This window comes from Trematomus bernacchii, unplaced genomic scaffold (genome assembly GCF_902827165.1).
Source record: "Trematomus bernacchii unplaced genomic scaffold, fTreBer1.1, whole genome shotgun sequence".
Lineage (NCBI taxonomy): Eukaryota > Metazoa > Chordata > Actinopteri > Perciformes > Nototheniidae > Trematomus > Trematomus bernacchii.
In genome coordinates, this window is record NW_022988050.1 from 14,134,066 (window position 1) to 14,160,673 (window position 26,608).

Genomic DNA, 26,608 nt, shown 5'->3' on the forward strand with positions numbered 1-26,608 from the left:
CATGTCACTGCTCTCCGATCTGTCAAAGAGTATGTGATTATGGCATCCCGTGACATCCACCCCCTTATTATGTCACAGTGTGACAGATCACCAAGACATCCATTTTTTCAAGGGTTAAGATGATAGCTGAAATTATGATTTATCCGTTTTGCGAGATGGGGAGGTGTCAGGATTTCAGTGTCCCAAATTTGCTTGGTTACATAACAATTTCTTAAGAGACATATTTGACGCCTCACACAAGAAGAAGGTTTTTTGATGTGTTTCTTTTTCCCTCTCTCCCCATTTGGTGGGAAAGCAGACAAAGAAGAAAGTAGCAAATGTATGTCAAGCCTTTTGTTCTTCAGTCTCAGCTTTTCTTTCTGTGTTTGTGTCTTCAGCTCCAGAAGAGGAAGGAGAGAGAGGAGCAGCTGGAGGATGTGATCCAGGCCTACGAGAAGATTCACATGGAGAAGAGCAACCTCCAGAGGGATCTCGACAAGATGGTCAGACACCACTCAGTCCACTGCACCGTGCACTCATGTTTAAGTAGCTTTACTGTAGCTGAAGCCATATGGCTCATTCATAAATTCTCACAGCTATATTCCGCTGAATAGAAAATGTAATGCATGACATTATGAACTGAGAGTATACATAAGTGATGCTTACACTTTAAAAGGTTTCAAATGTAACTTTTATGCATTCAAATGTCTAAATACGACTAGACCTATGTTAAATATGTAGTTGAGTTGGGTTCTAAAATTGTACTAAATGTTTCCAAGAATTTTCAAACCCATAGAAATCTTATTTTTAGACATGGAAACAGTCCTGGTCATTCCGTCATTTGTAATGGCATCACAAATGAACTTTTTATCCAGTTTAAAGCCACGTTTCTATGAAAAACTTCTTAAAATCTCTGCCACTCTTACACTATAATAACCAAATGAAATATTAAAGTTAAAAGTGTTATTAGCATTTAGCTGACACTTTTATCCTAAACGACTTACATACACTTACATACTACTAGAGAGCAATTTTGGGGTTAGGCATCTTGTCCAAGACCACTGACCCTCTTATTGGTCGATCATCGCATTAACCTTCTGAGCCACTGCCACTCCGAGCCGTCTATCCTATGTTCAGAGACAAAAGATTAGCAAAGGTTAGCAGTTAGCTTACAGTAATGCTTTTCATTAAATTGTATTGTAAACTGGCTATTTGAAAACTATGGAAGCCTGTTTGCGCCACAGGAAAAAAAAAATCCTGTAAGTCAATATATTGACTTAGCTATCTCAATATATTGACTTAGCTATCTCAATATATTGACTTAGCTATCTCAATACAATATATATTATTATATTGACTTATATATATTTTTTTTATTGAAACAATTATGTAAAATACAGAATAAGGCACATAGAAATCAATGTTCATCATATAAGCGGTACAACTTTATATTAAGGTACAGAAATTCACCATCAACTAGTTGTTAATTAACATGCATATTAGCAGTATATTGGCTCTTTATTAGTCATTATAAAACACTTATTAATGCCTTATTCTACATGACCAGATTCTACAAGTAATAGGCCATTAGTTGAGAGTTTTTCCTCAATAACCCTCTAATTAGTGCTTATTTATTGCAAGTAAGAAAGTTGTTGTACATGAGCTTTGGTCTTAATATGCTCTCCTCAATATGTCTAAATAACTCAAAATTAGGTATTTATATCTAAGAATAAGTTCCCTATTTTAAAGTGAAGTCTTGTTCATAACCAATAAGCTAGTAATTTGACTCTAATTGACCTGAACAGGTTCCCTATTCTAAAGTTGCCTCCTCTTCACACTTTGTAAATACATTATAGCACACAACTACTGAAATTAACCTCAACAGTACGTGAACAAAGTAGGCTCACGTTGAAATATCTGTTTTATTAATGAACCACTAAAGAGAGGTTCAGACACATACCAAAACATGTCAAGTTTCTCCAAGGCTGAGAACACATATACAGTATGCAGCCTGTACTTTTTAATAAAAACAGATTTTTAACAGATTTTATGTATTTGTGATCATACTGTGTGACCTGCTTGTATGTACTTACACAAGTACATGTTCTCTCTATGTGTTGTACTGTCTCAGTGTGAACATAGATTAAAACAGCCAGCCAAACTCTTTTGAGAGCCAGGGAATGAGCAGCCATGCTCCTTTATTGACTTATTTGCAGTCCACTGACATTCAAACGGAGTGAAACTATAAAAAAAGAAGTTACAAGGCACTTAATGATCTCATACATGCAAGTGTAACATACACAGATTACTTGTAGAATCTGGTCATGTAGAATAAGGCATTAATAAATGTTTTATAATGACTAATAAAGAGCCAATATACTGCTAATATGCATGTTAATTAACAACTAGTTGATGGTGAATTTGTGTACCTTAATATAAAGTTTTACCGCTTATATGATGAACATTGATGTCTATGTGCCTTATTCTGTATTTGACATAATTGTTTCAATAAAAAAAATATATATATAACTCAATATAATGAGATAGCTAAGTCAATATATTGAGATAGCTAAGTCAATATATTGAGATAGCTAAGTCAATATATTGAGATAGCTAAGTCAATATATTGAGATAGCTAAGTCAATATATTGACTTACAGGATTTTTTAAATCTTTTTTCCTGTGGCCCAAACAGGCTTCCATAGAAAACAGACTGCTCATAGACGTCATCACAATGTATTTCTTGATTCATTGCAATGTTTATGTTTCGGTTGAAAGAAACGTTCTCCCTTTAACCTCATTGGGTAATATTTTATAATCGCATGGAAATGTTAAAGGAAGGGAACAGCAGCGTATTGTTGTTCTGTTTCTCCCTTCTGAATTTGACTGGGCACTTTAGAGTACTCTGCACATTTAAAAGTAATTGCCCTTTGAGCAAACATGTATTCATTACTTCTTATACAGAGTCAACAGTCCTTCAGAGACAGAAGGAGTCCTCATAGAAATAATCGCTTGATTGAATGTACATGTTGCACATCTTGCCAAGATACTGCAAATTCGTAGAATTTAGAACATACTAACCTATATTTTTTAGTTTCTCCCTTTATCAACTCCTTTTGTTTTCCATTTTGGGAAAATCTCCTTATTTGAACACACTTCTGTAACTGAGTCATAAATGAAAGTCGATCGGGGCCATGCAGGTAGACGCTTCCAACTGAACAGATTGTCTGGCTGCTCTTTCCCAGATCCCCTCTGTGATAATAAACCCTCTCATATGAGAGGCTAGTCCGTTGAGCAGCTCATGCCGAGCCGTCTCAGCAGTTTTATGTGGGCAGGGTGATTATAGAATGAGGTGCGCCAGAGACGTTGGAAGTGTCACCTGCCGAGGGCTGAGAGAGTGTCAATGTCAGCTGAAGCCCGGCTCCGACTACTGTACCTACTGGGCCTCATTGTCCTTTAACCTTCCAGTCATTCATCTACATAATATATACTGTATAAATGATGATGGTGATGATGATGTGTGTGTATTATCTACATTTTAGGCAAAAAAAATTAGATGAAAATAAAAAATATTCTTAAATTTGTTCGTGAAGGGCTAAAACACACCTACTACACCCTTGACTTTCATCCCCGCCACTCTGCCCTCCTCCCACAATTTTGGTTAACCTGCTCATATAAATAGAAGCACACATGAAAACTGACATGGATCTGTCCAGATCTGGCACAACACAGCGGATGATAAACTAAAGTTAAAAGGAACCATCACTGCTAACTTTATCCACCATAGTTTATAAGTGAAAGCCAAAATGAGCTGTTTTTTTCCAACTGTACAGTAACTACAGATAAACTGATTAAATATCAAACCAAAAGCATTGTCCTAAAGAACACTATAATAATAATTTCAGTGCCAGGAAACTAACGTAGAATAGTGATACTGATATTCAGCACCGTTGAACATGATTACAAACGTTCTGGTCTACAAAGAAGCAAAGTAACCACATAACTTTAAAATCTTTATAGGATTAAAATCAAATGAATGTGTGTGATTGCAGACCAGCCTGGTGGAGAAGCACGTGGAGCGCATCCTGGGCCTGGAGTCTGCTCTGAGGCAAAGGGAGAACTCTCTGCAGAAACTCAACATGCAGCTGCACAGCAAAGACATGCAGTACCTGCAGCTGCACGCCGGCCCTGACGCACACAGTGAGTGACCTTAGAGACAGACTTCGGGAGACAGACTTCGGGAGTAATAGAGTAATGTTATCAGGATACAAAAATGGAACTGTATTCCCTTACAGTTACATTAAGAAAAGACACAATCAGATTAATACGACAATTTTAAAAAGCGGGGATTACAATGTATCAATAACGATCAATAATTTATAGGAAGACGTACTGCCTGCATTTTCATTCAGGCTACTTTGAAAAATTTGTTTTTTAAACGCAGTAGGTGGACACCTGATTTATTTAAACAAAATACAGTTTTCTTGTAATTCATACATTAAACTAAAATAGTTTTTGTAAGCTCATCTATACCGTAGGTCTATCCAACATTTATAACATTTTTAAAGTAACCCTCCAAGCGCTGAGATTCTAGCTAAGATGTCATGGCATAATGATTTCAGTGTAAATATATTCTGAGGGCAACAATACTGTCAACCTTTTTTTATTACTATCAATGCCGTGATTATTGACATTTTTGGAGAGCAGGGTATTATTTATTTTTCAGTAAAATGTAACTAGTAGATTTCCGTTAGTCCTTTGGGTATAATTGCATTAGCGTTATGTTAAATGTTAAAAGTATTTTCTTAAATTAAGACAGATAATAATTATATTTAAAATAATAGTCATTTTAATCTAAAAATAATTCCCTGAACTTTTTCAGTACAAGATGTAGCTAAATTATAACAACCTATCCAAAAAAATGTTTACCGTCCAAATTAAATAAATAAATACTCAAATTGAGACAAAAGCAGACAATCTGATAGAAACAGGAAATGCATTTAACATGTTTTCTATTCTACTTCCTTTAAATTGACCTTATTTTGTTTGTGGCGCTTTAGTGCATTTGATTTTGGTTCCTCCGGTTTTATTATATTTCCAAGGCAATCACGGTTTAAAGTAAGTATTAAGAAAGAGTATTATTTCAGAAAACTTTGAAGATTACCACTATGATAGCTTTGACTGTAAACAAAGCAATGCAACTTACATCTGCACAATTCTATTTTTGTTTTTCGTTGAATCACTACTTGACACTGATACCTTTACTTTATAGTAAGAAAAAACATTTTCATATCAACCTGCCAAGATACGACTTATCTCTGTTAATCACCACTCATCTTTTCTCTGAATCTTTAATCAAATCCAACAATCTGGCCTGAAAAAGCATTTTAATTGAGGTCAAGTTGATCCTCGGCCTGTTAGAGGGAAGCAGATTGGACGTTTTATTCCAACTCCCCTGTCGCAGAAAAAGAGACCTCCAGATCAATGTGGGTGCTTGTGATAGAAATTCAAAACATCTGAAGAGCCGGGTACTCAGAAATGGAGGATTCCTTGATTTGCAGAGGGATCTATATTGTAATTACTCTCCATTGGAAACCTGTGATATCATTCGACTTATTCAGATGCAAATTCATTCCCATTTTAGATTCTTCAAACAAGGCAGGTCACTTGCACTGCTTTTATAGCAAAAAGAAGAAAAAATATGCAAAAAAACTGCTTAATATATTGGAATATAGTCTTAACAAGGCTTTGTTATTTTTAAATTGCATCATAGATTACAAGCTAAAAACTGCAGTCCAGTACTAGAGGAGATTGTGTCTAACTTAAAGGGGCCCTATTGTGCTTTTTGGGGTTTTCCCTTTTTTGTATTATGTTATATATGTTTTAGTGCATGTAAATGGTCTGCAAAGGCTAAAATCCCTGTGTTCCCTCCAGAGGGAGTTTCTCTCCCACACACTCGCCCCCTGCCTGAAACACCTCTATTGGACTCCTTTGTTTGCTTCCATAACAGAGTCCCATCACTATGTAATTCTCGCGTTTCTATTGGCTAATGCTCCAATACACTGAACGTGGTAGGCTAAGGTGAGGGACATCTCTAAGCGGTTGACCAATCACAACAGAGCTGGCCAGCTAACCAATCAGAATGGACTGGACTCTGGTTTCAGACAGAGGGTGAAAAGAGGTGCTGCACCACAGGCAGTAAGAGAAAGAATAAATAAATGTTTGAACATTAAAACATGTAAACATGACAGTAGAGGCACAAAAAACAAATATGAACCTGAAAATTAGCATGATATGTCCTCTTTAAGCTGATCTAGAGTCAGTGTGTGCTAATCTCTGCCCTCTTCCAAAACGTGGGAGGCAGATGGAAACCAGGAAGAAATGTATCAATGCCACCTCAACAAATGCCTTTACTGATGGTATACCTTGCATAAACTCATATTTAATGGAAAACTGTAAATGAATAGCTTTTTTTTATTATTAATTTGTGTGTCAGGAGTAAGTGAGTTGTGAATATAAGAACAAAATCACTCTACAGTATGTGTGCACCGTTGTACGTGTCCAATGAGGAGGCAGGAGCTCAGATACAAAAGATGATGCACTGTTACAGTGTTTTCATGCTCAAGGACTGAGTCTGTATGAGCGGAGCTGACTCACTAACATGCCCACGCAAATCACATCACCCAGGTACAAACTGAAAGATGCTGCCCTTGAAGAAGTCAACTCTTTACACAACAGCCGTGGACACAAGAGCTGCATTAGTCAGGGTAAAAAGCTAAGAAAATGTTTTGTTCTGAAGTTGTTTTCACTCTTTTTCCTCCCAGTGCTGGACTGTCCTGCTTTGACCCTTCAGAGCTCCCGTAGCCTGGACGCTCTGTCCGACCTGAAGCTGCAGCGGCTGGAGGCTGAGCTGGAGGGGGCGCGGCACGAGGCCCAGGGGGCGCGTCAGAGGGAGCAGGAGCTGAAGGGGGAGTGTGAGAGGCTGAAGGAGGACATGAGGATGCTGCAGAACAGCCAGAGGGACAGGGTCAGTCATAGTTCCAGTTATATGCATCTATATCATTTTAATCATGTAAAGAATACTGCAAAAAGGGCTGTACAGAAGATTTCAAAAATTAAAACTTTTCGTCAAAAATATTATTTCAATATTCGAAAGCCCTGAACCTTTTAGATTCTTTTAAACCGTTTTTTTCTGCACAGTTGCAGAGAAAGATGTATGATATTTGTTATGTAAAATAACATAAGAGCTTTGTAAAGTCAATGTATATTTTGAAAAAGGATTGATTAAATAATTTAGACAGGACTAGATTTAACAACATATTTTTAAAAACTTCATATTTTTCCACATTTAGAAAAAAACGTTTGGCTAACACAATTAAAGTAAACGACTTGTATCTGCAATTGCTCTGCATCAAGATGCCATCACTTTTCTACTAACAATGAAAATCTCCATTTCGGACGCACTCAAAGTTGATTTAATAAAATATAGGACTGACTCATTGAATCTGATGAATTCAAATTGAGGATAATGTTCGATGATTTTTAAAACATATGACAAAAGACATAAAGCTCCATTAAAAACCTCATTAGAAGCTTGAAATGTAAAGACATTCGGTACAGCCCCAACTGTAAATCTGTCTTATAATACAATACTGCAACTCTGATTAATGCAAAGTGTTCAGAGATGTGTAAAACATTATATCTATCCCTAAAAAGTTGATATTGCACAATTCTGGACAACACCAGATCACCAGACCCCTGACAAAGACAACATTTTTAATATTGAGTATTGCTTATTGTCGTAACTGGCATGCTACAGAACTGTCCAACATGAACAGAATCCTTAACATTCTGCGCTGCACATACTTACAGTGGTGGTCATCCTATAACACAACATATTAGAGATGAAGAGTTTTGTTCCAGCAGCTTTACAACACCAGCGGGGGACATATATTTTTGGCTCCAGTGGGACACAAATCCCTGACCTTGCCAATTTAAAGTTAAGCTTTAGGCATTGAGCTGTGGACAGGTCCCAACACATCAGTGTCAGAGTCCGGCTGAACCCAGGACATTAAGTTTTCAAACATGCTGAACTCAATATTGTTCGTCAAAGATGGGTATATCAATAACACTCTTATGTCTTCGCACAAAGACTGGAAACATTGGGAAACAGCTAGCCTGTCCAAAGCCAACATAAAATATACTTCCTTAAAAAACTACAATGTCACATTCATATGCTTCAGCTTTCGAAACCTTATTAGATTTTTGTTTACATGTAAAACTATTAATACAAATAACTTGAATTAATGGAGAACTGCATGGAAATGTGCAGATTTAACAACTTTTTAATCAGATCACTTTATAGTTTCTAGTAGATGGAATTTGTTTTGCTAGCTGTATCCCCCTGTTTCCAGTCTTTATGCTAAGCTAAGCTAACAAGCTTTTGGTTGTGGGTATATTTACTACAGACATAAGAGTGGTACAAAACACAAAACATCAACATAAGAACTCATTACAGCTGTTAAGGTGCATTTTAATGCTACATTACAACATCTTATAAGTCAATAAAAATAAGCAATACCTCAACTTTCAAAATAAAGTTATCTTTCTCTTTTTTGGAGCAATATTGCTAGACATATTGCCATTTGTGAACCTTTTCTTCTTGCCCATAAACACACACGCAGTGCTAGGATGATAACCATCAATGAGTAGGACCTGTTTTCTCCCACGTCCACTTTATTTCTGACGACATTACCTTCCAACATGTTGGTTCGATGGGCTCATACTGTCAGATTGTGTCCAGTATTCCACCAGCACCTGCATGCTAATCTAATTTCACGCTCTACTTCGGCAGGAAATGACTTCTCCGTGCAAGCAGTGTGATGTGGAGTGGATAAAGAAGGTGGGAGATGAGCAGTAAGTGACCACCGCCGATCTCTGGGCACGGGGAGGGGAAGAAATCAAAACTAGAAGCGATGGAAGGAAAGGTCAGGAGGGAGGGGTGGGGGGTTGTTTTGTTTGTGAGGAGCATCATCCTTGGCAAGGATGGAGGAAAAAAATAAAGAGCAGCAGGAGAAAATGTTTCTCTCAAAGCCGCTTCTCATCTGTATCTGTATTATCCTGCTGTGATGAGCTGAGGTGATCTCCGGGGGTCTCATTAGAAACAAGACAAGCTGGGTCCAAAAGCAGCGTTAATAAAGAAGTATTCATCTTAGTGCATGCATTTACTTTATTTAACTAATGTGAGCAGTAGGGGGCGGTGTAGGCACAGTGGAAAACTCCTTCCTGTCCATTTCCTCTTCTCTAAGTGGTCCAGTGTGTCTATCTTTACATTATTTCCACTATACCTGAAACCACAGAAAAAGAGCATTCAAGCTGGTCTGATTCAACTCAATACTCTGCCACTTCCTGCCATTAAGAACAACAGAGTGGAAATAAATTAGCTTAATTCCTTCATCAATAAGCATAGCTGTTTAAAGGTACATAAAGAAGTAAAACCGCAGCAGGTTTAAATGACTCCCACACAGTGAAACCCCAGAAGTGTTTCGATGGGGAGCAAACTGAAAGTAAACGGAGTGGCAGTGAAGAGGAGGACCTGGTACTGAGTGTGTGGTGAAAGCATACGGTTTTTTCCAGATCTTGGTCACCTTTTGGTTTTACTCAACAATATCACCTACAGTACTCCCACTGAAAACCTACAGTGCCTATACTCGTGTTTCCTGGCGCCTTTTTCTTGTAATTGTGCTTATTTAATGTAAACTGCACAGATTGATAACGGAGGTTTCGTATTATGCATTGGAACCGTTGCCCTATTTAATCAGTTAACATATTTTGAGGGACATTTCTATATATATGTTTTTATATTTAGGCTTTTGACAATAAATTAGGTTCACTGTGATGCTTTTAAATCTTCCCCAGTGTTGAAATGTTGATAGCCGGAATTGAATTAGTGGATTTATAAAACCCACCTTCAAATGTGTCATAATATCTTAAAGGTAGGGTAGGTAAGTTTGAGAAACCGGCTCGAGATACACTTTTTGTTATATTCCATGGAATGCTCTTAACATCCCGATAGCAATGAATATCTTAAGTGCTTTGACAAAAAATCCATAAAAAAATGTCATCTGTGGAAGCCGTAATACTGTAAAAAGCACGACCAATCATTTTAGCCGGCCCGGCTAAAATAACTGGATGTTCTACCTGCCTGTCAGCCTTCCATCTGTGCACAAACTTATCTTGTGCCCTCATTGGTCATGTGCGCGTTTGTGTGTGTTGGAGGAGGGGCTCTGTAAGGAAGTGGCAGATTTTCTCCGGTTGTGTATTTTCAAATTCTAGCGATCTCGAGCCGGTTTCTCAAACTTACCTACCCTACCTTTAAACTAAAGTTACAACAAGGCAATATCTTTTAAACAACAAGAGGTCTTCTTACTTTATGGCAAAGTTCATGAAGTGTGTAAATGTTTTTTTTTTACTTTTAAATTCTTTTTTTTTGTACTTTTGGGGGTTTTCCCTTTCCTATAGGTTGTTATATAGGTTTTTGTTAATGTAAATGCTCCAAAGGCTAAAAATAAAGCACTTTTTGAACATTAAAGCATGTAAACATGTTACACTGCAGGAACAAAATACAATTATGGGCATTCTGATTATTTAAAAGAGAGTGCCTTAGACCTTTCTCGTGTTTTCTTCTCTCTACATGTATCCTCAAATAAACTATATTTGAGTACAGGAAGTACTCCTACCCAAACATTTAAAAAATATGTTTGCTTTTGTAATGTTTCTCTCTTTGTTTTCCATCTGTTTTGTAAGAGGCGATGCAGGTTGTGGCTTTTCCTTAAAACCAGTCATATTTGCTTTCGTGACGATGTTTGTGGTTTTTCATTCGCCTCACTCATAACTAGTCAAAACGGGATGCCCTTGCCAACCACACACTAAAACCACCTGGCAATACACCCCCAAGCCACTGACTAATCCTTCTTCAGCTTTCAGAAAGTGAGAACTGTTTCTTATAAATCACGACATGATGATTTTGAGTTGAACCCCCACTACTTGTTTGAAATTCAAGAAAACATTGAAGTAATGCTGTGTTTTGGAAATGTAATCCTTCCTAAAATCCAGCCAGCCTTTGTGCGCACTTTTGAAACCCGTTGTTAAAACATTTGAAATTATTACTACTTACAAAAAAACAGGTAGCGAAGCCCAACCCACTGTGACTTAGCGTGAGGACTGTTTGACACCTCTGTTTGCCCGACAAACAAAAAGCCCCCTCTGTTTAGCATCCTGCCCCCTGTGAGGTGCAAACTGAATATATTTTTCCAGATAAGAGACACATAGTGACACGTTTCTAAGATACATTTTGACTCCAGATCACTTATATTCACACGTTAGTTGTCCCCGTAGGCCTCGTCCTTTATATTAGCGAATGAACTCCAGCAGGTTTAAAAAGTAAAATCATTATTGCTTTCTATTATTATTACTTTGTTGGCCTTAGTATTGGCTTTAGTCTTAAGCCAACAAAGAGGAGTGCAGGCAGCTGCAGTGACGGCTCTTTCTTTGAAACGTCTGATCAGATCAGAGGTCAGATTTCTGCCCACACTTCATCTCCCACACACATGGACACTCTTGTATCTGATTGATTCGGTGGCACGAATCTTTATTCAATGCAGCATCGGCATTATCACACCCCTCCTACGCACCGCACTGTACATTGTACAGTATGTTTGCACAGTTACACACAAGACAAAGGAACTACGAATAAATGCAAAATCACATGCTGCAAAGTATTTTTAGACATTCCAAGACAAAAACCAACAAGCGACCTGATTAAGAATTTCCGAAAAGATTGAGAAAGCCTACTTGAGCTGTGCAGGTGTTCACACATCTGCTTTACTATACACGCGACTGAGAGTAAAAAGGTGTTGCAGCAAAAGCCGGGTCTCTGACACAAGCTGTCAAAACACAATGGCAAAAAACTCAAAAATGTGACAGCACAAGTGTGGAAGGGTTGCATGCATATTAACTGACAAGAAATTCAGTGCACGCCTGTGTTTAGAAAGAAAGAAGTCAAAGCAGTGCTGAGAGCCACTTGAGAGAAGTCACTTTATGGTTGCTTTGGCGATATCATATAATACTACAACTCCCACCATGCCAGTAAGTAACCTAAGGATTGCTATTTTCATACCGATGCTCTTAATGTATTTATTTGTAGGAGATTTCAAATTACCTTGACTCATTACAATGTCAGCATCAGGTTTGTGGAACTTTTACCACAAAGAGGGATGTTCATTGTTCTGAGGTGGGGGTGAAAGGGGGGGGTCGATGCCCCGCTCTCTGTGAGTCACAGCACAGAGGGTGGAAAACTAGGTGGGCTTGTCGCTAAACGCCAACTAACCAGTGGAAGTTTTGAGTTATTTTCAGCCTTCTTTTTTTAAATTGTTAACTTATTTGAAATGGGGTCCCTAGATTTATTTTAAATGATTTTGGGGTCATGAACTTGAAGCCATGTGTTTGAAAATGTGGCAAAACAGCAAGCAGGTTTTTTCAGTACGCTGATAAACATAAAAAATATGTGCATAAGATTGTTGAGAGGGGAATATAATACTGTATTTCATCAGTAGAAAAGAATACCAAGTGTTCTTCTGTTATATACCAAAGTGGCAGGCTTAGACACATAAGTGGGAAGACTCAATTAAGTTATTGCGCGGGTGTGTTGGGGAACACTTCTTATTTGACAGCGTGCTTTATTTGCTGTGTAGGCAGGATACATTAATGTTTTTCAATTATTTTTTGTTTTTGTCGTGCTGGTGTTTCTGTGGAAGTTACCTCTTCCTATTTATGCAGTAGACATTTCCAGCATGTGTTGCAAAAGTTTTGTTATAGCAATGTTTTATCTGCCACAATCTCTATGTAGGAATAAACCAAGTCAATTTCTGATCAACAAGAGGTAAAAATGATCTATCGGAGATGCTATATCAGATCTGAGGTTGGCACTTACGTACGTGAAAAAAGTCATTTTGTATCTTTCCGCTCATGCTGACTGAGCATTTGCCAACATAAGAATTTCAATTGTTCCTTTAAACTTGTAATATCTGGTTGAAAACATAGGACTTGACACTACTGTAGTTTTATTGTTAAGACAAAGGCAACTTAAAGTGCTTTTCATACATCATTTCATACAAAAAAACTGCATACAATTTTTTTTTAAATGATGAAAAAGCAGAATAAATGTTCTTCTCTTCTACTTTTCTCTCTTTTCTTTTCCTTTCTTCTTTTTCATAAATCATTTATTAAACATTTTTATAAAAAAAAAGTATTACTAATTTGTTATTATTATTAGTTGTGTAAATATGTTTGACATCAACTGTGAAAAATGACCAAGAAAATAATTATTAATAATGATATTATAAATAAACGCTATAATTAAATAACCCAAGTATTTTTTAAATATATATCATTAATTAAATAATACATAATTTATAGAAATATATAAATGTTAAAAACTGCCAAAGGGAAACAATGTATTGGCAATGGTATAATTATTTGTATATTGTATACTGACTTGTTGTGAAAAGTAACTACAATTCTACCCGTGATATACGCTCATTATATCACGGCTAAGAACCAATCAGATTGCTTGATTTGACTTGTCTGTTTAATAATTATTTGTATAGTCACAAATGCCATTAACAGAGAGAATGGCAAAGTGGTTCATGATGAGTGTTTACATTGTGCATAACATGCTAAACCATGTATTATCGGTGCAGAACATGAACATTTTTACATGGATTTAAATATGATGGTAAAAGTAATTGCACGTCTGGTATCCTGTGAAAGTTTGTATTCACATTTCTTATTGCATAATGACAGTAATCAAACATTTAAAAAAGCTGGCCTTGGCAGAAGAAAATGACTCACGCTGGCAGGATACACTGATCTTAACAGATCTCCAGTTAGATTTCAGGGTTTCACATCTTGCAATTAACATTTTAATCTACCACCGTCAGAGCTGGAATGACTGAATTTCAGGTCAGGACAAGGGAGTTTATAAAAATTGCTGCAACATTTGAGATAAGCTGAGTGTTATCAGATTTGAGGGCAGGTGGCAGCAGCAGTGACTAACTATAATAGTTTCTTCTTTCTATCTCGACAAAATCCTCCTACAAATCTCCCTCTGCTTCTAACCACATCCAGTTAATATCACTCTTTATCCTGTCTAAGCTTATAAGTATATGCTTAAATATGCACAGAGATTATTCCTTATATCTACTTGTTTCATGCCTGACAGTAATTTATATTGTGGGACTCAATGATGAGTTTCGATCTAATAACTGAGCCTGTTGCCATGGTTGGGAAAAACACAGAAGCATATCCTTGTTTATGCTTCTTGAAATAGAGTTGCTCCGTCAGTGCGGCCCCTGAGACAGTCATGACACATCTCGCATGAGTGTGATTTTATGCACTTCAAATTATGCGCCGTGACATGCAAGATATAAGCCGATAAGCCTCTCAATTAGCCGGCCTGATTTGTGGGGCTTTGTCAGGGCTGTGGATCAGTGTGGATTTGTACAGTTGCATACATCTTACAATATTAAAGACTATGATTAACTTCCATACATCACAGAGATTGGAGTTGCAATATTGTAACAATCCACCCACAATGTGATATTCTGCAATGACAATTATTATGATAATGACTTAATTGCCTTCCTTCCTCCAGGGTGAATTTGGCTCTGGCCTACACGGAGCTGACGGAGGAGCTGGGACGCCTCCAGGCGCTGAGCTCCAAGCAGACGGAGATCCTGAGGAAAGCGTCACAGGAGCAGGCTAGCCCAGGTGAGCATGCAAAATACTGTGAATCAAAAATGTTGAAAGGCTGGGCCACTACACAAATGTCCCTCAGGATAGAAGGTGTATTTAGATCCCTTACTTGAGTAAAAGCAGGGGTAGAATGTAACCAAGTACAATTGATCAGTTGCTCCACCTTTGTACAAATTTGAGGTAGATTTTTTGCAGATTTACAACTTCTACCTTACAATGAAAAATTATTAGTTACTACTGTAGTTACTCTTTACAAAACAATTCTATCCAGTGGTATAAAAGTATATGTATAATTGCTCCATATTGTACTAAAACATTGAAATACTCTACGTCTACATGAACACATTAGTGATGAAAACAGAATACTATAAGATTCTATCATAGTAAAGTACTTTCAATTCTGCATATTAAGTACTTTCTTATGTTAGTGAGCAGGGCCATATCCCGGATTTCCTAAATACCGAGGTCCAAACATCCTAGGGGGGTTCGGGGGTATACCCCCCCGAGATTTTTGGGATTTTCATACATACAAATTAAATATATTTAATTGTATTCTTTCTCTTTAATTGAGTAATTATAGGGTTCGGGTATGGGTACCTTAGGCTCACAACCAAAACAAAACTAATCATTTTGAAATTGAACATACAAATGTTTTAGTTGATTTGGGTTAGTTTGTAAAACTACATTTCATTTCAATAACTAATAAGTTACTGTAGGTCTTACATTATTATAGAGGCATTTAAACAAGCTGGTTATCAGAAACTCACACAAACATGTTGTGGAGTTCAACTTACAAGTGCTAAACGGTAGCAACACCTTCTCTTCCTGCACACAGTCACACACATAGCTAGCGTCTCACAACTTTGCGTCTACCATGTACCACAAACACAAAGGCATGCATTGCCTTTACGGAGCTGTGAATAGTACAAACTGGGATATTATTCTGCATAAATCAACGAACGGCTGCATTTTAAGGCAGCTAACAGTGGGGAAAACAAAGAAAACCCCCAAACTGCAGTTAACTTCTCCCCGTGGTGCTGTTTTGTGACTTGAATGGCACTTCATCTTAATTAGTACCAGCATCCTGCAAGAAATATGATTGCCTCTTGGCTATTTTTAACAACAAAACAAATATTTTTTGTTAATTGTTGAAATAATCAGTTGGGATTTGGGAATTTGTGTCGAGGCTTAAACGCTCTCCTGTGAGAGTAAGCGTGATCTGAAGAGTCCCGTTTGCGTGTTTCCACCTCATTCGGAGGCCTAGAGAGTGCACCAGAGCAAAAAACACCCCCTCCCTCTCTAACACCTCAACCAACCGGCCATAAATGATGCTTCCTCTTTGATATGGGAAGTGAAGTGGTGACTATAGGGCTGACTGACTCATCAACAGGTCTTATTATTACACAAACTATACGACTGTACGGATTTTAATCTTTTAATGAATGCATAGAGCATCATGATGTGCATTTATTTTCTGATTCCGATTCAACTGAATATCCTGATGAAGCTTTCGGTTTATTTAGTGAAGGCGTGAAAGGATTATAAAACTGTTGAATCAGTAACATTGTCTACAGTTCTTTCTTGAAACAGTTGTATTTATGTAATGTCTTGGTGTTTTGGATGGATACTCTTTTATAAATCTACATAATCATAAGTATGTGTACACCTGTAACTACCATTAATTCTCATTTTAAATAGCTGGAAGATCACTATTGTCTGAAATATAAGTTTATGCTGCACCACTAAGATATCACTTAATTACAGCTGCAATAATTAGTCAATCAACAAAAAAAGAATCGGCCACTTTTTTGTAATTTTTTAAGCAAAAAGGGCGGTAAAACAATCAGCAGGTCAATAATGAAAATAATGGTTTGTTGTGGCCCTAAACTTAAATGACAGTAAAGGGTCCAGGCCAGACCACTATACACAAATAAATGACATACATATCTGCTGTATACTGTAGTGTAGTCAAATCTTCCAACGTTCCTTTTAAATATGTTTCTACACGTTTGTTTTTCTTCCCTCAGTCCAGCGTCACTCTCCCATCCACCACCAGCGCCACTCCCCAGTGTCTCAGCGCCACTCGCCCATCTCTCAGCGCCACTCTCCGGTCCCCCCTCCATCCCACCACTCCCCCATCCAACAGAGACGCTCCCCTGTGCTGCAACGCCTCTCCCCAGACATGCACCGCCGCTCCCCCCTGCTCGACGTCAACGACGGACCGGCCTCTTACTCCTGCCGGCCCCCCAGCCAGCACCTGAGGGCCAGCTTCCAGGGCCGCCGCAGTTACTCCGAGGTGTCGGACCCCTCCGCCTACCACTGCCCGCCCCGCTTCTCCCTGGACCCCGTCTCCACCCTGCCTAAGCCCCGGCCCTACATTGACGGCTACGCAAAACAACAGGCCCAACATGGGGGCTCTCCTCACGGAGGACTGCAGCACAGAGGCTCCCCGTCCCACCATCAAGGCGGTTCAGGAGGGGACGGGGGCCTCGGAGAGAGCTCCATGCGCCACTCGAGAGAGATGCCATTCCCTCTGTCTGAGGTGGCGCACTTGCATTTTGAGCCTCCTGCTCCTTCTACACCGGCCCCCCAGCCTCCACAGTCCTCTGAAGATGAGGAAGAGTGGAACTGCCCGCATCCCATCAGCCCCCCACGGACCCTTGGCGTGCTCTCTTCTACAGTGCCCAGTGGCGTGATGAGGGGCCCGGCGTCCTGCTCCGTGTTCCCCATCCCTCAGAGGTCTAACACCCTCAGCTGCCACCCGCAGCCCGGCTACATGTCAGCAGAGCACGCTCAGTCCTGGCCCTCCATCAACGTGAGTAAAAACAAGGTGTACGACTAAGTTACATCTACAGTTGTAGACGTGCGAGTGGTTCTGAAACTATTAAGTTGCAGCAGTGAAACATTTTCCAAAGTAGCAATTTGCCACAACTGTGAGAGTGCTGAGCTGTTTCACACAAAATGACTTTTTTTTAACACCAATACTCTTTCCAATGAGTAGGTATTTTTCGCACTAAAGGTCAAAATCTTCTTAAAGGCCTCCATCTTCCTCATGTTGCTTTCTAGTTCCTTTAAAATAATTACATAACAGAAATGTTTTGCTTTTTTTCTTAAAGCAAGTTTTTATTAGTCAAGTATGTTTGGCTTAGCTTAGCATAAAGGAAAGAAAACAGCCCTGTCCACAACGAAAATGTACAACATCTCTAAAGCCTTAAGACTAAATAACAAATTGTCTATGTAAAGTACACAAACAGAAACTTGTGTCGTTTAACAGTGAGAACATACAGTAAGTTTTAGTATTTGTTGTCAAACATCAGCTGGGTGCAATTACATGCACAGTTTCTTCAAAATAGGGTTGCATGGAATAATACCATTGTGACAGTAAACAGGGTTCTTACACCTTTTCCAAAGTCAAATTCAAGCACTTTTCAAGCATTTTCAAGGTGCATTTTCAAGCTTTTCAAGCATCTTACAGCTGTTGTAAATTACATATTTATATACACATACTTATACTCAAATGATTATTTCCCTACCTCACATTAAATCAGATGTGCTATAAACAACCAAATGTGTGTTTCATAATAGCATTCTACATGAGGATGAAAAATTAAAGAAAATAAACCTAGTTTAATTTTTCAAAATGAGTGACCCATCTGTACGTAGACTGGGCATCCCATATAACCTGGCTGAGCCAATATAAAACAATCAGCCAAATAACTTTTCAATACATTATTGATTACTATTTTTGAGGTACTTTTAGGTTGGCAGTAAACATAAGTCAGAGGTAGATGGTGTACTCCACTACATGTATTTAATACCTTTAGTTACTTTACAGATGTGGATGAATGATGAGAAATCTAATCAAGTGTTAAATCAGACTTTAGTTCCACCTGGAGTAAATTCACAAGCTACCCTGCAGTATACAAAGTCATTCAAACTAGCTGCACCTTTACCAGCTTTGAGAACACTTTCATGATCAATCATTATAAAACATATCATATATAATATTTAGGGATGCTCCGATCGCCAATTTTGGGGCCGATCGCCGGAATCAGTATCGGCCGATACCGATCACCGATCCGATCGAGTGGGCGGGGCCTATGGGGATCTTCCATTTAAAGTGATGTTTAAAACTCAGTTAATGGGGCTCATTCACTGGCGCTTCCACAAACAACCAACCAACATAATTATTACATTCAAATTAAGTACATTATTCAAGTTTACATTAACTTGGGATAATAACACGGGAGAAATGAGCGGAAGCGCTCTCTTTTCCTCTCTCCCTCTCTCTCTCTCCTGACAGCCCGTCAGTATCTCCTGCAGCTCACTGATCCAGTAATGAGCGACCCGACAGTGAAGAATAAATATATTTATAACTAGTTTAGCTTGTTCCAGAGGTAGATCAAATAGCTAAGTGTGTTAGGTCTAACTCTTAATGTGTGTTCTGCTTCGCTCACCGGTCCGTCACAGCGGGTGGAGCTGCAGGATTTCTGCTTCACACACACGTTGCATACCGCTATTTTATTGTTATTTTCGGACACTTAAAATACTGCCAGACTAGTGAAGCCATTTTGGCGAGCTTGTTTTGTCGCGCACAGAGAAAAGTGTCATGTATTTTACATGCAACGATAGCCTAATCTAAAATGCTTTACTACGGCGTACCTTTCGTGTGGTGTGTGGCTCGTCAACGCAGACTCTCGCATCGTTATTGTTGCACACTTTGCAGGAGGCTACTCTTGGGCTTCGCTTGACCCTCGTCTTAGCCATGGCTTGTATTTGTCTTCTGCTAGCCAACGCTCGTTGAAACGGCAACCTCCTGGCATACTGTCATCTATCACTCTCATCAGAATGCCCAGGTCACATACGTAACAAAAATACTTGCCGGTCACGCGCATCGCGCGGGAAGGCCGGAGCGGAGCTGTTTTATGTAAAAGCGAAGCAATTAAGCGCGCTCCGACTTCTTTATTTTCTTTTAATCTAAAAAGCGAAGTAAAGCATTTACAATTTCAAGTACTTTATCCCAAATTCAAGCACCATTCCCAAAATTCAAGCACTTTTCAAACCTTGAAAACACCTCGTACAATTTCAAGCATTTTCAAGGATTTCCAGCACCCGTACGCACCCTGAGTAAAGTAAAAGCTAGAAATCACCAGCCAAAACTGGCATCAGTGCTAAATACAGAGATGGCAGTCAGCAGTCCACGATGTATGAATAACCTGTAACTTAACTTGAACAATCATGTAAATAAACAGCTTCGGGGTGTTCATTTTTAAACTTGTGACAGTGCCAGGTTAGCTGTTCCACCCTTGCAAGAAAATTGCATAAGTTGATTTCAGAAATGAGCTGAAACAACATAGTTTAACATTGGTGGCAAAGCCTTCTAGAAACTATAGGACTTATTACTGGTGTCTATTGTAGAAGATCGGGGTGGACAAAAGGTACAACAAGATGCTGGATTTGAGAAGCAAGACAACTGTTTGTTTCCCCATTTCCTACAGGCTATCTCGGTTTATTTAAGGCTTGCCACAAAAGCTACATTTTGGACTTATTATCCTTTGATACAATTATTTCTTGGACAGTACATCACCCAACAAAATGAGTAATCGTGAAATGCCAAGTTGCTTTTTACCATTTTGATGAAGGTAACCAAACTTTAATGTTTGGCTTCAACTTTGCATTTTTGTGACGAGGATTTCAACAATTTTGGAAGGCACTGAAAATGATGTTGTCCTGTTTAAAATACTACCTGGTGGGCAATTCAAAATAACGCATGGACATGTAATGGATATTAACTTTGCTCTAATAAGTATTCTTTCTAAACGTAGCTGTCTAACACAATGAATCAGTGCATAGATGAGAGTTTCCTCCTGGATGTAGTACCAGTCGACCTATTATATGGCAAAACCCTGTTGTGTAAGTCTGAAGTGGTCACTCACCAAGTAGTGATATGATTGTGTTGCCTCCCACAGAATGACTAATACAATCCAGTGAAGTAAATTGAGGGTGGCATGTGATCTATAATTCCTGTATCGCTCTCTGTGTGTGTGTGTGTGTGTGTGTGTGTGTGTGTGTGTGTGTGTGTGTGTGTGTGTGTGTGTGTGTGTGTGTGTGTGTGTGTGTGTGTGTGTGTGTGTGTGTGTGTGTGTGTGTGTGTGTGTGTGTGTGTGTGTGTGTGTGTGTGTGTGTGTGTGTGTGTGTGTGTGTGTGTGTGTGTGTGTGTGTGTGTGTGTGTGTGTTATCCCCTACAGCTCTGGATGGAGACGGAGGAGAGCGACATGCGGAGCTGCCCCCTCTGCCAGCTGATATTCCCTGTTGGTTACCCTGACGATGCCCTCATCAAGCACATTGACTCCCACCTGGAGAACAGCAAGATCTGATTGCCATGGCAACAAGCCCGCGCATACATCTGCGCTCTCCTCTTATAGATAATGTTAGAGAATTCGCAAGCCTGGCCAGCAGGAAAGTCAAAACACAGAAACACCAGTTAGCTTTGTGAGAACAGAGTCTCTCTAGATGGGGAAGCAAAATGAGCGCAGGTGTCAGTTATATTTGTGAAGTACTTCAACACGAGTCTATCCTGGATTCCACATGCAGAGTCCTTAAAGGCAGCTCTGCCTGTATAATCACTGGTTCTGGTTGCTGCTGTTTTGTTATGAGTCTTGTTGTGCGGTTTGACGCAGTTTCAGGTATCGTGTTGTTGTTCGCTTCACAGTATAGCACACTTTGATTTAGCAAAGTAAGCCAAAGAGGATTTATGAGAGCTGGCAGGTTCAGGGGCTCTGCATGTCAAAAAAGCTAGTTTCAGTGTTCGTCAGGGAGATCTGAGGCATCTTTCTACTGTTCTCACCATTTAGCTTGAAATACTGTATACCCGTTTCAAACACAAACAGTATATGTTGCATAGGTTTCTGTGCGGCAGGGGGCCAAGAACAGTGATCTGGTAGAAGCTGATTTATTGAATCGGTCCGACCTGATGAATGATTAGTCGTAAGAGCACAGAACGACACTGTGAAGGAACTCTGATTGCTAATCAAGATTTGATGCCAGGTCACTTTCACTTCTCTAAAATAAGGTTTCTTTTTCCATTCAATAAAGTGTAAAACATTCCAGTCTCATTTCGCCTACTGACAAATCAAGCTGGGGAAAAGGAATGTGAAAGTATGTTTGGATCAGCTTGAAAGCGGTTTTAACCCGAACAGAGTTATGATGCCCTGCAGGGCGGGGCACTGATGTTGATGTGTCTTCTATACAGGTCGAGGGATATTTTTAGTCCGAATATACCTTAATGCTTGCGGCTTGTTTAAAAATCCAATTAACTCAGCACTTTATGTTGGCGACGCCTATACAATGTATCCGTTTTCAGTCCCTGTGTATATTTTCCATGAATGATTTACTATTTATATTGTCCATCTGTAAGGCAAAAAAATATGAAAATATATTTTTGCAAATGTTAATGCACCACATGTTCCATGTTGGTGTGCTTGCCCACTGCTGTATATACAAAACAGTTTGTCAAATCCCAACGCACGAGGTGGTTTTCTGTACAAAGACTTTGAAATAAACAACTGGGATTCTCTTTGGTCTTCCTAAAGATCTGACTTTCAAATCAGTTTGATGTCACCACTGCCCAGACCATCCAATAAAAAACAATACACCAAACCCACGGCTGCATGAGATAAGACTTTGAGGAAAAGTGGCAGACTTTTTAAGTGTATTGTGTTTCTATCTTGGAGATCTGATACCAGGAACTTCGTCTCCAAACAGCAAAGTTATCTCTGCAGGGTTCCAGCAATGACAGTATACCCTTCTTTTGATACCTGGGTTTAATTTTTAATCGCGATTGATTCTTTACTGGAGATCTACTTATGGGACTTGAACTTCTTTTGGAGAAAAATACCAGAAAAAACAACAACAAAGTTACTCTGATGTCAGCTAAACTAAGGCTTTTGGTTTCCATGTGCAGTTTCTTATGAAGGGGACCTCCCAGCAAACCTACCCACACTGGTTAAAAGTTACTGAAGACATGAAATGTGATGATAGTGGCAACAACCCCTGTAGTTCTCTCTAAGCAACACACTGAATCCTAGAAGCTTTGCTCTAGGCTGCACATTTTCTTTGAAGGTAAAAAAGAAAGACCAATTTTTTCCAAAAGGGGTCAAGAAATACAGTATATGACTGAAAGAAAACATTTCTTGAGAGTTCAGATAACGGTTCTGTTGGTTATGATAGCATTGTACTAACCAGGTTAATTGCTGAGATCAGGGTGAGCACTAACACCGCCAGAAGAGTTGCTGAACTGCTGTTGCTAGCAAGGTAACCGCTAACATGCTATCAGCTAGCCTGTTAACTCTCCCTTGACTTTTTCATTCACCATTTTGTTCAATAAATAGTTATTTAACAGGGAAATCAAATTACTGCAAGCTGTTAGCAAACTTGTTAGCTTGTTAGTTTAGCTCCGTCACCTAAAGTCCTCCTAGTTTATAAAAAAACATATTTGTACTATCAACTTCTGTCGCATAGCTGTTCTTCAAATTACCTCTCTTTTGTTAAGTCGTTTTTACTTCGAAAGTGGAGGTTAAATGAAAGAAAATGGTGCAACAATGCTAATAAGCCACAGGTATTTTGGATTCTACGGCTTTCTAATCCAGACTGCACTGTTAGAACGTCTTGCTGTTTCACAAAGGGGCAAATTGGGGGGTAAAAGTCATCCAAGTTAAACTCAATTCCATCATGCGTTACATTTCAGTCTCAATTCAGAGGCCCTAAAAAGTGTATCAAGACGAGATGCGGCAGGATTTGTGGTATTTACTGTAGCTGAGAATGTGACATCAATTTATTGATCCTTTCATAATTTAAGTATTATTTCAAAAAAAAAGAAATCACCTACCACCTCCACTAACCACATCCTGGGGAAACCCTGAAAACATTTGAGAATTTCACAAGAAATAGTGTGAAGTTCAAAGAAGTCAACAACAAACACAATCATGTCTAGCAATCTTCTAACTTCCTGCCCCATTAATCACCTTTATGAGCCCCTGTTGGGATCTTGATCTGAATAAACAATACTCCTATTATTGCTAATGTTATTTTGTCCCATTAGACCTATTTTTAGCTCAGAGATTTCAGCAATTCACTTGGTGATTATTGTAACTGATGGAATGTAACTGTAAAAGACGTGAATTATCTTTAAAAAGGAACAACATCCTGAGGTGTACAATAAAAACTTCAAGGCAGTATACCGAGATACTTGACCATTAAATCGCGAGGGCTTTATTGACTCCCAATTATTCTATACTGTATGTATGTTCCTATATCACTCTGTGTATAAAGGTATTTAAAGTTGTGTACAGAAAGGTATTTTTTTTTTGTAAGTGTGTAAGGCTAATGCAACATGTTCTCCATTATTCAACAACTTCAAATTGAAGTGTCTGTACATCGGTATATACCTACAATCCCAGCCACCACCACACTACGTATGAATTTATGCGACTTTTATACAAGAATTACCCTACAACTTTACTCACTATGTAGTAGTATGTCCTCTTGTAGTCAACTTATATCCACCTACAGCCTGCAGATAAGAGTTTATTTGTTGTAAACTGTGGGATGTGTGACAGTGAGCCCTTTCAGACTACACTATGTTTGAAGAAAAATCAAAGATGAATGTTTACCTGAAGGTTTCAGGGATTCTACGGAAGCCTTAAATGGCCATGGTTCAAACAATATAATTTCTTATTTTTTTCTGTGATACAGTTTATGTTTTGTCGAGACAACGAGATCTGGGCCTATGCTTATTGCATTTTATTTTAAAACCATGGTTTTCTCACAGTCTTTAATTGTGTCATAATTAGGTCTCAACAAAAGTATTCAGTATATTGGGAAAACAACATTTGTTATTTCGAGATAATGACAAAAATGTTTTGTCATCGCTAGAAAACAAGTAACATTACTTAGTTATCGCAGAAATAGAGGAATTCAATATTTAAACCATGGAGATAATTCGGTTATATCCGAAAAAATACATTTGTTATTTCGAGATAAGGACACGAGTGACTTGTGATCTCTAGAAAACAAGTAAAATGATCTTGTCACAGGGAAATGGATAAACAATGGCCATTTAGGGCTTCCGTACACTATACAGATATAGGACCTTGATTAATATTTTTCCAGAATGATTTTTTCATGCAGCAAATAAAGATCAAAATGTGCATCTGACTTCACTGACGATGATATAATGTTGCATCATAAACAACAAGTTAAACTGCATTTGGAATCTTTATGATAACTGTTATTTGATTTGTATATGAATTCAGATTGCAAACATTTTTTCATAAAGGAAATGCTTAAGTGCAGCAGGTAAAGAAACGTTGCACTTTTTTCCAAAAAATGAGGACCCACATTGGCTCGCAACCAAAGACAACAAATAGTTTCCTGACAGAGGACATTGCAGAGTTTAGCGTGCTTCTTGTTCATGTCAGTGAGGAGGAAGCTGCTGCATTGTGGTCAATGGTGGCCGGGATGTTTTCAAACCACAGCCTGTTGGCCAAAAGCGGCAAAGCAGAGTGAACACACATAGTACACACACACACAGTACACACACACACACACACAGTACACACACACACAGTACGAGCTCACAGTGTGATGCACACTGATGTTTGTGCTGTAGCACATCTGCAAGTATACAGAAGCTGTTCTGAGGTCACATGAAGATAAGAATCTATTGTTCAGGATTTAAGATTTTTCTTTTGTGGCTTCTGACTGTCAAGATCTCATCTGTTTTTCTTCTTTTTATGTTTCCTAACAACCACTTTGGTTTACTCAGGAGATAACAGAGTTCTGTCAGTGTTAGATTATATTAAATGTTTCTTTATCATGGAATTTCACTCCAAAATGTCCCTCAGATTTACTCAGGAGGCAAACGGCTAGGTCCAACAAAGAGAAACAGTTTTAAAAAGGCCAGACTTTTCATTCTTGTATAGCTCCTCTCTCCTGTAAGTAGCTAGCGAGTCTCCTGGGTAACACTAAGCGCACACAAAGACCTCAGCACTAATGAACTCTCCACGACTACACTAATGAGAAATAATGTCTACTCTACCTAACGTCTGTGTGGTGCAACAACACTGCTGGCATTCAAAGACCTTTACGAGTGTGATTAACTAAAGGAAAGCAGCAACAAAGGTTCATGAAGATTCACTTTTTCTTTCTCTCTTTGTCTGTAAATATTCTATTAAATAAACTGGAACATGCACTGAAATAATGTGTGAACTGGCATCTGTATGCACAAATCATGATGATATTTGCCCCCGGCCACATGTTTACATTATTTTTCTGTTTTGTGATTCAATTTAGAACTTGTGAAGCACATACAAATATATCATCACAGAAGTTACCCACTTTTTGTTGAAAAGCACAGATGAGGGGGGAAACATGTCAAAAATATTACAGCCACTAGGGAAGTCTTCTTCAATGTGCTTGCCTTTAAAACACCTTAAGAAGCGTTACAATCAAACATAACTTCTGTATGTATTCTTAAATATTACATTTGTGTGTGTGCTGCATTCTTAAAAGTTCTGCTTTCAGCAAACATCTGATATTGGACTTTTTTAGAGACTAGTTTCCCAGATTATGAGCTTGCATTACAGCTAAATTAGTGGTCGATGTTGGTTTATCCTTGTAGGTGATTAATTACATTTATCTTGTAAAAATAATGTACTAAAATCTACATCTTAAGTAAAGTAAAGATGATGATTCTGTACCCTATTCTTTGTTTAGTTGTTTAATCGTTGTATTTCCATGTTTCACTAGCGTCAACA

General features: G+C 38.6%; 1 protein-coding gene across 1 annotated transcript in view; it reads left to right on the forward strand.

The window, feature by feature from the left end:
• Nucleotides 1-26,052, forward strand: part of tbkbp1 (TBK1 binding protein 1) — a 65,915-nt gene extending 39,863 nt beyond the window's left edge. Inside the window, exons 4-10 of the mRNA XM_034119922.1 lie at nucleotides 378-482; nucleotides 4,031-4,178; nucleotides 6,803-7,005; nucleotides 8,833-8,894; nucleotides 14,692-14,807; nucleotides 16,820-17,607; nucleotides 21,041-26,052. Of these exons, the coding sequence (XP_033975813.1) occupies nucleotides 378-482; nucleotides 4,031-4,178; nucleotides 6,803-7,005; nucleotides 8,833-8,894; nucleotides 14,692-14,807; nucleotides 16,820-17,607; nucleotides 21,041-21,169 (1,551 nt within the window). The 3' untranslated portion in view covers nucleotides 21,170-26,052. The remainder of the gene's footprint in view (nucleotides 1-377; nucleotides 483-4,030; nucleotides 4,179-6,802; nucleotides 7,006-8,832; nucleotides 8,895-14,691; nucleotides 14,808-16,819; nucleotides 17,608-21,040) is intronic.
• Nucleotides 26,053-26,608: the final 556 nt, after the last annotated feature.